This window comes from Papilio polytes, unplaced genomic scaffold (assembly GCF_000836215.1).
Source record: "Papilio polytes unplaced genomic scaffold, Ppol_1.0 DF821067.1, whole genome shotgun sequence".
NCBI classification, from domain to species: Eukaryota; Metazoa; Arthropoda; class Insecta; order Lepidoptera; family Papilionidae; genus Papilio; species Papilio polytes.
The window spans coordinates 151,966-165,717 of NW_013528137.1; the positions used below are offsets into that span (position 1 = coordinate 151,966).

The window sequence follows — 13,752 nt, forward strand, 5'->3', positions numbered from 1 at the left end:
TATAAATTAAATTGTTTAGTCTTTCGTAATTTCACTACTAGCTTTCGCCTGATACTTCGTCCGCTTAAAATAAAAAAAAAAAAAAACAAAAGAAAGTAGCCTATGTGTTCTTCCAAACTATTCTGTGCATCTATGCTAAATTTCATCGAGATCCCTTCAGCCGTTGAGGCTTTGTAGCCTAGCTTGTGCTCTAACAAACCATCCATCCATTCGTCTAAAATTTCGCATTTATAATATTAGTATGATTATATCTTTTACTTATCAAATAGTTTTTATGATTGTTTTGAACTTGAACTCATTTAAAGTAATGTAACAAATCTTTTATCATGTCAATAAACATATCAAAACGTCTATATATTTGCTATAAATAAGTTATTCTATACTAATATTATAAAGAGGAAAGATTTGTATTTTTTTTTTCGTATTGAAATAACTCAAAACTACTCGGTCGTTTTAAAACATTCTTTCATCATTAGAAAGCGCTGTTATCGCTGAGTAACATAACGTATATTTTTCAAGCAATAGCTCGTACTTTATAGAAGCTTAAACAGAAATTACTTTCCTATTCACCGGTTTACAGAGTTTCATAAAAACAACAAAACTTCAACACTCACTGTAGTAAAATTTCAAAACAACAAGACCAGAACACTTTGCCCTTGAGTTATTTTTCCTTCTGTTTGGGTATTTAAATCCAGTTCCGCGTAGCAACCGCCTGTGACGTCACAAGTAGATTACCACGGGATTTTTGTAGGGTTGCCAAATTTCGTAAACATAGACCTCAAGACTGTCAACAAAAGAAATTACAACTTTAGACCGAAGACATATAGCGCCCCTAAATGGTAGTGTCTTTTCAATTGAGTCAACCCTAGATGTAAGGCATGCAGAACAATTCTATTTAAAACTGTATAATAACTAACCATACCAGATTGTTCAATTAAAATTTATTTCTATATAACATTTTTGATAGAATTCATAATCGTGCGCAATTCATTAGAATAAAATAAGTATGATTCCTCACGATTTGTTTAGACGTAAGGGCTTTTTTTCTTTTTGTGTAGATTAACTATTAATATCATTGTTAAAGCTTGAAGAAAATCTAAACCAATAACATTATAGAAGACGTCAACTTAACTCTGTATAGAAATGAAAATATTACATTATGTTATATACACGTAAGTTTACGTTGTCGAAATTTGCGTATATAAATATAGTTTTGTCGCATACTTTTAATGGAAAATGAAAGGGATGGATGCTAATATAAACAATCGAATAACACAACAGAGTTTATAAGACCAGTGATCGTTGTCTTAATAACGATATTGAATGTCAACGAAAAATTAAGGAAACACCTTGAATCTCTGCTGTCCAATATCATTATTAAGGTAACAATACACGGTGAATGTGTTCATATAAATTGTTAACACAAGTGAAATTCCAAGAAAAGCAAACTGACACTAGAAGAATTTCCAACTCAAAAGGAGCGAAAGGTCCTTGACGACCAGGAACGTAATTAGCAAACTGTGACGTCATTATATACTTAAAAGCCACAACACCCATAGGCTTTGACGTCGCTTTAATTCGCTTACAGATATAAGACATGTGTTTTAGTACACGGAGAGTTGCTTTATCCAAAACTTAATTTTATTAAATGCCTAAAATAAAATGCAGAATTTTTTTAACTAAATAAAGATCACGGATGTTATCCTTAATTAAGTTTTATAGCTGAAATTTGACTTTAAAAATAATACGAGGTAAATTGAACGGCCAGTTGCTTTACTAATTTCAGTTTAATTATTTTTAAAAATTTAAATTCTTGGCCATGTTTTGTTCCGATGATTTAATTTTTAAATTCACCATTTTTAAAACAGTAACCTTGAGTTAAGCCTTTATTTTTTTTATTCAATTGAAATGAAGTAAAACATCACGCGCAATTAATATTTAAAACTCCAGAAGAACAGATAAAAAAATACTCTCAATTAATCGTGTTTTATTTTTGAACTAAACGATAAATGTTTATTACTGGCGCTGGAAGTCATAGCGATAGTGGTTTTTAATAACTTTTTCTGAAGTACTCTTAGTTGTTATCAAAACTAGTCTTACTAGTTTTATAAATGCGAAAGCTTAGATGGATGGATGTTTGTTGGAGTTTGCCGCCTAAACGGCTGAAAGGATCTCAATGAAATATGGCATACACTTAGAGAATAGTCTGGGAGGAACACATATACTATTTGCTTTTGTTTTTTAACTCCACGCGGATGAAGTCGCAGGCGAAAGCTAGTAATAACAAAATCAATCGTCACATATTAATTGTTTTATGTTTTATAATTATTATATGGCTATTATTTTTGTAAATTAACCTGATGGAATTCGGTTTTTTAAAAAATGATTTACTGCCCATAATTTAGCATTAAGGAAAAGATTGGATTTGGATATTTTTAATACTGGCAAAAATTAAGTTAAAATTTCAACAAAAAATTCTTTATTACTAATCTCTTAAAAACTCATTATAATTTATAGCCACCCATATACATATGTAGTCAAATAAAAGAACGGTTTTCTGTTAGTCGATGTTTTTTTTTTCTTCTTTATAATATTTTTTTATGTATGTAACACTTCTACATTTGTCAAAAATATTCTTAAAACTTGCGTATAGAATGATTTTCCATTCGGTTTAATAACCTAAGGATTTTTGGGTTAAGTAAACAAAATAGAAATTGGCCGCTGAAACCATCATTCGTCCATTGGTAACTGATCCGTTTTTATTGCATGGTATACGGTCATAGAGAAAATACTATATAGATATCTCCCAAATATAATGTTAACATTTTACATTAACAAATTATTTAAAAACTACACTGAACTTATTTTAGTAGTCGTTAAATGTGTCTGAGTGGGGGCAGCTTTTGTCACTTCCAGTTGCATTACATCTTTGTGCTGTTTTATTTGTAATTTTTGCATTATGTCAAAAGATGTAAAACGACTAGAAGTGTCCCAACTTCACGTGGTGCTCTGCATGACGTCACCGCACGTGCCTTGTCCGCACGTGCCTCGTGTTCGCGCCACAACGCTGCGTTATTTCGACACACAAATTATTATGCGGATAATTAAATTTATTATTATTATTGTTTTGTGCACAACAATTTTTTATTTGTTAATTATTATATTGGGGGAAGATTTGATTTTTTGTTTGTTTGCTTGCTTACATTATATACGCTTTAGAAATTTTGATTGTTTACATTTGTTCCAATTGCAAATGTCAAAATTCAAATGACATCGAAGGCCTTGACATTGGATAAATATTACCGTTACTAAGGCAACCCTGTTTCCTTGATGTCAGCTTGTATTTTTGTCCCTTTTCCTCATAACGATTTTTTCCAAATTATTTACTCCCTAAGATTAATAGCGTGAAAATATATAGTCTAAAGCATGTTCTAAGTGTAGGGCTTTTTATAAATTAATTATTTTAAAACATGCTGTGATTGCTGACATCCTACTAGTGTGTGTTTACGCTTTATTACATTAGTATACAGTATAGATGCGGACTGTTTTTTTTTAATCTTATTAGAAAACGATACTTACTTGTTTTTAAATGTTTTGCTCCAGGTCATCTGTAGGACTTGAAAAGTATGGAAATGTACGGTTGCATATATTAATGTTAATGTCACGTGTTGCTGACACGTTGCTAAATGTAAATCTATAGGTGTCCGGTCTGAATGTATAATGTGGATTGGAGAAGGATAATTCATACTTTACACTGTGATATGGCGCGGGATTAAGGATTTTTATTGTTTGAAGTCACTTTGGGATTGACGTTTGTCGATTGTTTTGCAGCAATTCAATTGTTTAGTTGCACAACTAAAAATTAAGTAGTGAGCGCACCTCCATATATGCACATAGGAATCAATGCGAGACTAAAAAGTTGTTCGATAGTTTAGTTTCAGGTGTGCGCTCTAAACATTACTATTTTCGATATCTTACTAATATTATAAATGCGAAAATTTTGATGGATGTTTGTTAGAGTTTGTAGGCTAAACTGCTGAACGGATCCCTGTAATATTTAGATATGTAGAACATAGTCTGGAAGAACACATAGGCTACTCGCTATATTATTTTAATTCCGCGTGGACGGAGTCGAGAAAGCTAGTGAAGTTATAGCCTAAAATACGTTTTCAAACAGTTGCCCGTGTAAATGGGTCCTAATACCTATTTCCACTTAGTGCTTATACGCGCGAATTCCCTAAAGTTTATTACAGTGTGGTGAAGTGGAAATAGGACACTAAATGGAAGTCAGATCTAGTAGCGATAGCTTATTGTATAACAAAATCTCCGCTTAAAGACTCTAAATCCAATTAATTTGTACTCATTCGATGATCGCGTGTTGCGCAAGACGGTATCGGCAGAACAGTACTGTTTGCATAACACGGTCACGTTATCGCCAATGAATTCGTATTCAGACCTGCCTGGGAACGAAATGCAACGTGAGCGCTCACAAGGAAATAAATTGGTTGAAAAACGTAATGGTTACGTAATTGATCAAAGAAAATGGCCAGATTTGATGATATCTATCTTACGTTATATTTATTAGCTATAATCGCTGTTGCTCGCGGCTTTGTCCATGTGAAATTTAAAAATATAGCCTATGTTACTCAGCGATATCGTACCTTTTTAATGGTGAAAGAATTTTTGTAATCGTCCAAGTAGTTTTTTAATTATTTCAAAACGTACAAAATTGCAATTATTCAAATCTTCTCTCTTTATAATATAGCTAAAGATTATGGTTTAATTTAATAAACATTTAGTTGGTTGGTTTTAAAACGTGGTACTAATATTATAAATGCGATAGTTTAAATTTGAATGGATGGATGTTTATTATATCTCCAAAACGGCTTAACGAAACTCTTTGAAAATAGGCACAGATATAGAACATAGTCTGGTATAACACATAGGATATTGCTTTTTTTTTAATTTACATGGGACGAAATCTCGAGCAAATGTATTTTAATAATTGCAATACTCTGTACCAATTAATAACATTGTAGCTAATTCGAAATAACAAACGGCATTGTTGTTCAGAGAAACAAACGATTGTTTGTTACATTTTATTAGCAAAATTCCAATTTACAATGCATTTTGTATGACTTACACATCACTAAAATGTGTATTGTATTTGCGTCATTCTCCATACAAAGAGTTGGTAGAAGGCAGTCGCTTTCCGAGTGGGATACTAACTAGTTACTGTTGAAATACTTGGTGGTAGGATTTGCGTACTGCATGTCCAAAGTAACCGCAATATTTTGCTCTCGAGTGTAACTTCGTGTACTGACTTGCAAAAAGATGTTTTGCGTAAAAGAAAGTGATAACATTTTTGTTAATGTAAGTTACTGTTTACAAGTGTTTTAATACAAATCTCTGGAAACCCAAAGTTTAAAGGTTATGGAGGTGAAATTTTTGATTTGTAATCCATTGTTTTTTAGAACAATAATCTATTATCTTGTAATGTTTTCTTCATCGGTATGAGTGGTGTATCAAAAAAACTTTTATTTTTCCATTTTATTCTTGTATATCTTTGATAGATCGTTGCTTTTAATCTTATGGAGAGTTAAATACGAGTTATGAATGTCTTGACCTTGATACGATTACACAATATTTGAGATGTTTTGTACTGCGGCTGATTGTGTAACCCAACGAGCGTACCTTATACCCGAAATCAATATTCATTTTTTTATTATCCACGATATTTTCGTTTTTCTTTTGTCACCTTGTAAACACTATCCATCGAAACAGTTCTTCTATTGTTTTGAGGCCGATCTAATAATTTGTGTACTCCGTTTCATGATTAAAATATTTCTTGAGTCGATCTCAAGGATAGAATATTGATTTCATCGTTAGTCAAAGCAATAGCAATGTTCAAAGAGTTTTGTTTAATACAATTCGTGCACAATGTCGACTGGTACGTTTTATTCTGAATTTAGAATACGTTTTAGGTATATTTCGAACAGGAGTATAATAGAAGTTTATTGTTGTACAGATGGGAGCAGGCGCGACGGGCCCGGGCGGGCGACGGGCGCTGGAGTTGCTGCTCAGCAGTGGTCTCAAGTCGCTGGCACGGCCAGCCAGGCCAGTGCGCCGTGCTGCGTCACGCGACTCCGTGCTCTCGCAGCCCCAACCGCTGCTAGAAGGTAATGATGGCTACATTATGCCCTTTTTCCACTAGCGCGATTCGAGCACGAGTTTATATGAGGAGTGAAACACCGACAGTCCCTTCAGAAGATGGTAATAGCAATCTATTAGACTAGAGTCCTGTTTATTTTTCAGTTTTTAATAGTATACGGTTGTTATTCTGTGCATCAATATACATTTGATTTTAGGAGCACAACATGAGAAGTCTTGTTTAAGTCATCTATTTTCAATCTAAGAAGTATTTAATGAAAAGACCGGAAACTAAAGTTACAGCAACAAATACTATAACAAGCTAATAATCTATCACCTAGTTTTAAAGCGAATTAACTCGCTTTATAATATAATTCCACGTTATGGTAGCAGATATACCATAAACTTGATAGAAACGTCGTTTCAAATGTAAATATTGCGTAGTCTATTTTAATCTCGGTTTATTTCTAAAGCTTCTGTACACGTGTATCTATCTCGTTGACCCGATCTCTATTCATCTTCAATTGAGACGGTCTATTATTAACTTCAACGACAAAGACGGCCACGACCAAGATTCGTCTTTACTGATATGCTAATTATAGCCTGCATAATTGCGAATATAATACCATTGACGCTTCCTGTTAGGAGATCGATATCTGTGTGTACATACAAAGACTTTTATTTAGTTTGAAAGGTATTACAACAATGTTGTTTTGCTAGATGGTACACCTACACTATTTGAGTATAAGAAAATGTTTTGTAACTGGTTTTTGTGGTAATTTAGATTTGTAGTGTTCTCGATTTTACAATTCGCTTTTACAAATATTATTTCACTATGCCTAATTTTAGATGTCTTTTTTTTAATATTGCGCAATTCCATTAGTTTTTTCATGTATATCACATGAGTAGTTTTTCTTTTACTTGGATTTCTTGTCATTGGCTATGATTCAATAAGCTTGTCGCAGGAATCTCGTCAATTAGTGATAGCCTTAAATATATTGGCGATTGTTTTATCAATATTATTGATGTGTCTGAACCGGGCCAAGGTGGTGATTTACCTTGGCGGCCCTGTCCTCACTCGTTCATACAATATTGCTTATTTGACGTTATATATTGGATTATTGATTAGTGTCTTTGAAAAGTTTATGTGGAAATCATATTAGTCTATCCATTTTTGCAATAAAAACGTAATACATGAAATGTTTCATCTAAATCGATCTGTAGAATGCACATTTACGTTGCCAAGTGATTTATATATAATTTGGCGTCAATTTCATTACGTATTTGTCGTTTATTTACAATTAAACTTTTATTTGAGACTGTAATTTGTGATGTTGGTAATGTTACTAAAATTATTTAACCCAAATGTAGTAAATAAGAAACTATAGTGAAACTAGCTTTCGCCCGCGACTCCGTCCGCATAGAATTAAAAAAAAATCAAAAGCAAGTAGGCTATGTGTTCTTCCAGGCTATAAACAGGTTACAAACTCTAACAAACATTGATCCATCTAAACTTTTGCATTTATAATATTAAGTAAGATAAACTATAGTGAAATACGTAGACATTCAGGCACCTTTGGTTATCACAGTAGTTTATCGAGTACTGATTGTAATTGAAATTCTCCTAGTATTTTTGCACGCGTAATCCTTTTGTATCGGCAATGTTGTTTGCATACTAAATTGCTGTAGATTTATGACCGACATACGCAAGAGTACGCTGAAAAAGTTTCCTATTTCTAGCGTAAATACACCAATATATCTTATATCTGTGTGAAGTTCAGGGGTAAAGAGAATTTTTTAGTACATTGTTACTTAATAGATTGTAAAAGCTTTTATTTGCACTCATACCCTGTGATTAGTTTTCAGGTTCTCTAGTCAGATGTTTGTCCAGTGGAAATTGATTTTAACAATTACATTTAATATTGTTCTTTTGTAGGTCTTCGTAAATGTTCGACCGTGTTAGCGCTAAGCGACCGCGAGCGTGTTGGTGAACGTGTCGGCGAGCCGATGCGCGCGCACAATCGTCTGCGAGCGCCCTCCGTCTGCTCCCGATGCTCCTCGCTGTTGTCTCTCGCAGGTGCTGGAGGATCTAGGTAATGTAACATAGTTGTAAATATAAAGCATATGTTAGACCTCTTTCTGGCTAAGCCATTAGTTGTTTTATTCTAGTGTATTTTATATAGTCTACCACCTCTCCCGTTTTGTCTTCGAAAGTCTGTCTTCAAATAACGGTCAACTATTTTTCATTACTTTTTTACACACTAGCTGTTGCTCGCGACTTCGTCCGCGTAAAATTAAAAAAGTAATAAAACATAAAGCCTACGAGTATGTTACTAACTGAGAACGTAGCTTTTTTAGTGGTGTAAGAATTTAAAATCGGCCCAGTAGTAATTGTATGGTCATTTCATACAAAATTAAAAATCTCTCCTCTTTATAATATTAGTATGGATATAGCACATAATTTGTCTTTTTATTGCTATCTGCAATTTACAGGCCAGTTCATAAACTGAACAGACATTGCGTTTGCGGTTAACCTCAATGACCACACTTACAAAACTGTCTAGCTTCTATACTAGCACCCACATGCGGAATTTCCTATCATTAATTATTTGCTTGACAGCTTTAATCTATAAATAATTGCAAACTCCGGTTCTTTTCATAATTCACGTGACAAAGAAAGATGAGGCATACGGGTTTTTATATTCTTTATCAAGTTATGTATTTTTTTTATTGTTGATAACAAGAAATGTGATTGTAAATGAAGTAAATATTTAGCAAGAATTGTACTATCTTTGCTACTAATTACTTTAAGATTAGAGGGATTTTTGGAGAGACCGCATTTCTTTATTAGAATAACTTACAATGTGAATATTATTCCCGGTACTATAAATGAATGTTGCCAATAGTTTTGGACTGTTAATTTCAAAATATTGTCAATTAGGCTAATAATATTTTAGACTCAATTTCCACTTAGAGGTTGGCTGCGTAGCTTTACCAAGCTGCAGCTGAGTTTTAATAAACATGTATTTATATGTTGTGTATACTAAAGGTATTCTCTGGACGGCGCTGGCGGTGGTTTCGTCCCGGCTGCACCCGTCAACTGCAAGCTGTGCTTGGAGGACACGCCAGCCGACAAGGTCACTGTCATCCAGGGTTGTGGGTGCTCCTTCTGCACAAAGGTAATATCTCGTTATAGCATTTCTTTTGTATTTTCAGTGTTTTGTTTTGTTAGTGTTTTGTTTATGCATGATTAGAAATAGCTGAATCTCAGAAATGCTAAAATTACAGCTATGAAAGCTCGAATACAAAGAACTTGTCGTGTCTTCTTGGTGACTTTTTTTTATCTTGTACTAGAGGTAGTTTCTCTCTCTCTAGTCTTATGAATATTTAAAGTATATGAGTGAGACAGGTAGTGTTTAAATATTTAACTTTTCGACTTAGTCTATGTATACAGACACTTAACAATGGCAGTAATTAATGTAATTTTATACTCTGTTAAATCAACGCTACCCCAATTAGGTTCAATTTGGCACTAGCGGGTGTAGGCAGAGCAGACAGTGCTCAGTCGCACGGCACAGAGGTTAATTAATGGATGTTGACATCGACACGCATTGACTTTAATTAAAGTTTAAAAATACCTACTTTCCCCCTTCCTCCCCTCCCCTGCGATGGTACACAACGCACTTTTAATTAAGGATTTACAAATTACGGTATTTACGTAGAGGTACTATAGGAACTTTATTTCTACACTTATGGTACTAAATTTATGTTTCAAGCTTGGCTTCAATCTTGTTCTATCAAAATCTTTTGGCCCTAATTCATCTCGTACTTCTAAATGGAGGTTCATCTCAACATGATTTTCCATACATCTATCGGCCATAACATGATGCAAGCATTGATGTTCATGAACAAACCATTAGAAATCATGGTATTAAAAAAATTCAAATGATGTATTATTGTAAGTACTCTAAAGTTACCTTGTAAAATTAGACTTTAAACTCAACTTTACAATTCCTTTAAGAGTAATTCAAAATATACAAGGGCTTTTTTTTTTATAAAAATACTCTTTTTAAAAATTCAGCTAAATCCATACGCCAATATTTTTATCGCTTGCCCATTCGGCCATGTTTTAAACCTGTTTAATTAATTCCATAATGATTGTCGGAGTGCGGTTTGGTAAAGGTTTATTATTCAAGATTGACGATGTTTTTCTAGCGCCATTTGTATATCAATATAAATGGTGGATTGGTGAATAGTTGCTATGAAGTTTTTCATGTAAACACGAGAGAAAAAGATTATTTTTTACTTTCGCCAATTTTTTAAGCTCATGAGTTCTATCGTTTCGTCGTGTCCTTATTATTGTTTTGTTCTTTAAATTCACGAGGGAATTTATTATTGTTGACCGTTAAAGATTTTGTTCAGTGGCAGTTTTTTTTTGTAATAAAGGGGGGCAAATGAGCGGCGAGAACAACGAGGTGGTCAGCGACGCCCATGGACATCCGCATGGTCAACATTAGGTTTTATGTCGATTTATAAACCGATAACATGTCTTTGCTTTTGCTTTTACCAAGTATTTGTAAGCAAAACACTATGCTTACAATCTTCACATTTGTGCAATGTGTTGCATAAGAGAGTAAACAAAAAAACAATGTTCACAACAACGGTATAATGGAACAAAAGGTTTGTACAGAATTTCGTAAATAACAATGAGGCATTAAAATGCATTGCGGACGGCAGTTGGGAGTCTGGACTCCTTGAGAGAGTTAGTCTTCAGGTCGTTCACCCCTTAAATCCAGTGAATAAAATATCGAGCTAGTATCCCTTGTAACACGTTTGTCTTTATCTAGATTCCTTTCTTAGACACTGCGAATAGCAAAGACGATCTTATCTCCCTAATATTATGAAGGGTTGGGGCTGTAAATATACAGTTTTTTCCCTTTAATCACTTTATTTCACACCCTTAACCCTATATTTCGTTTTTAACATGGAAAACCTTCGTCCACGTCCGTCTCTTCGCTTCAGTCTCTTCCTAGGTTCACTCCAGTCTTTCACACGTTCAGTCAATTCAATCCACTGTAGTCACCTTTTAGAAACAATTTTCTTACATATTCGTTCGGAAAGCCACATACACGTACCACAATTATAAATGCGAAGTTTGGATGAATGTTTGTTAAAACGTTTCTCTAAAACGTATTAAGGGATCTCGATTGGCACACATGTAGGAAGTAGTCCTGAAGTATTCTGAAGAATTTATTTTTTTATTTCCGCGCGAAAAATTTCCTGGGAAAAAGCTAGTGGTTTATTAATCGAGATCTTTTTATATTTACTATTGACGTGGAATTTCTTTGCCGGAATATATAAAATATTATATGCGAGGAAGTCATCATCATCATCATAATCTTCCTCCATATCCTACTCCCATAATTTCGGCGCAACAGGTTTTTGTCCTCCACATAACTATCATACGTCATCTCAGTCATCACTCCCTTTTTGATCATGTCACCTTTCACGCTATCCATCAATCTTTTTTTAGGTTGAGGAAGTGAATTTCAAAATAATATTCAAACTGTATTTACTCTATTGTAGTCTGAAAGTATACAAACTGTTAGAATTGTAAAGGTACATTTTCAAGCGATCGCTTCAATATAGTTGAGTGTTAGATTCATCAGTAGTTCAAGTGGTATGACTCAGCTGTTGGGAGTTACCTCACCCCAATAAGACTAATCTAAATGCGTTTTATTCGAGGCCGTTATATTCAAGTACGCTTTTGATGTGGCGAGATTTATTGCTTTGCTAAATGAAATGATACCTTTTATCATGTTTTGTAATTCGCTTTTTTTAACGAATGTTATTTCAGAGAGTTGGAGACAAAACTGTCGTATTCCTATATTTTTATTATTTGTTTTTACTAGCTTTCGTCCGCGACTCTGTCCGCGTTGAATTTGAACAAACAAAAGTGTGCCTGTGTGTTCTTCCAAGCTATCTACATCTATGCATATTTTTTTCGAGATCCGTTCCACCGTTTAGGCTACAGACTCAAGAAATATCAATCTAAATTTTCGCATTTATATTATTACATTGATAAATTTCTTGTCAGGATTTTTAAAAAATTCTTTAAAATTTCATTTATGCTATTTTTTTATTATTGTTGCCTATCATCGTCTATTGACATTGTATTTGACAAATTGTAAAACTTTCTCAACGTAAACCTTTCTGGATATGACACCGCGACCTTTACAGTATAAATAAAACCTCCGCTATCAGTCGCTAAATGTTACTCAGATAAAGTCAATATGATATATCGATGATTAGAAATATGCATTTACGTTTAGAAAGTTGTAATTTACGATCATTTACGACGTCACGTTTCGCATGAGTATTTTTTAATTAACTACCTTAATAATGGATCTCTAGTATGAAGTAAGATGCGTTAAGGGTTAACCCATACTCTGTCTCTCACACTCTCTCCCTCCCTCTCTCTCCCACTCTCCCTTCCTCTCTACATCCCTCTCTCTACCTTAACTGGTACATTAGAGGTTCCTTTTGTCCACTGGGTAATGATTTGAATTCTTTATTTATTTTGTTGTGCCTGTCGTAATTATAAGCTTAAATATGTGACCTTGGATTTTTTTTCTTATCCCTGTCTAATCAAAATTCTAAATGGTTTTTATACCTTGATATGCTTTAATTTATTATTCTGTTCAATAATTCATCCTTTTACTAGCTTTTGCATGTGACTTTCGGCGCGAAATTAAAAAAAAACAGTAGCCAATGTGTTTGTTCAGAATAAATTAGTGAATATGTATGTATGAAAGGGACAAAACTACAAGTCAATACCGCCAAATAATCAAGGTTTCCATGGTTACTTAAATTCTCACCCAATAGCAGGGCCTTCATTGTTGAAATTTTTTTTCGGGACGTAAATATTGTTTTTATGTCAAGCGGATGAAGCCGCACGGAAACTAGTGTTAATATTTTTTTAATTCTTGCCTAATATAATAATATATTAACTCGTTACAAGTCGAGGTCATTATACATTAGATTTTTTATCTTGGCCAGTTCAAGTAAAACTGGAAATTCGTATATTTATGTATGGCAATCAGTATTCTCGGTTAGTATGCGCGCGACCTGGTTTGTGTAATTTTTGCCTAATTTCCAGGAGGCTTAATATTTGTCAAAATTATTTTGTAATATGTCTATTTAAATTTGTCATAAAATATATTAGTATACTGACCATTTTTAACTGGTTGCTTTAAATAAGGGTTTACAAGTTTATTTTTGTTTTTAACTAAGGATACCAAATTGCATAATACATTTAATAAGCTACAATTTGGAATACTTAAAAAAATGAAAAACAGTTTGACGTAAATACTTTTATACTCAAATGTTCGTAACGTTTGAATTATATACTAAAGTATAATTTTCATTATGCTATTTAAATGTCCATGAATATTTACGGTGGAATTAAATACGCGTCTGACCTTGAATTAATATCCAATAGAGGCCAATGTTAATGAATTATTTTGGAAAATTATTATTACTTGATATGCAAACTAAATAATGCGAAGTTAGCTTTAATGTTTTTCTAGAAAAATTACTTTC

General features: G+C 33.3%; 1 protein-coding gene across 1 annotated transcript in view; it reads left to right on the plus strand.

The window, feature by feature from the left end:
- The window catches only part of LOC106109644, a 70,454-nt gene that overhangs the window by 20,051 nt on the left and 36,651 nt on the right, over positions 1–13,752 (plus strand). Inside the window, exons 3-5 of the mRNA XM_013291228.1 lie at positions 6,029–6,179; positions 8,087–8,243; positions 9,200–9,329. Of these exons, the coding sequence (XP_013146682.1) occupies positions 6,029–6,179; positions 8,087–8,243; positions 9,200–9,329 (438 nt within the window). The remainder of the gene's footprint in view (positions 1–6,028; positions 6,180–8,086; positions 8,244–9,199; positions 9,330–13,752) is intronic.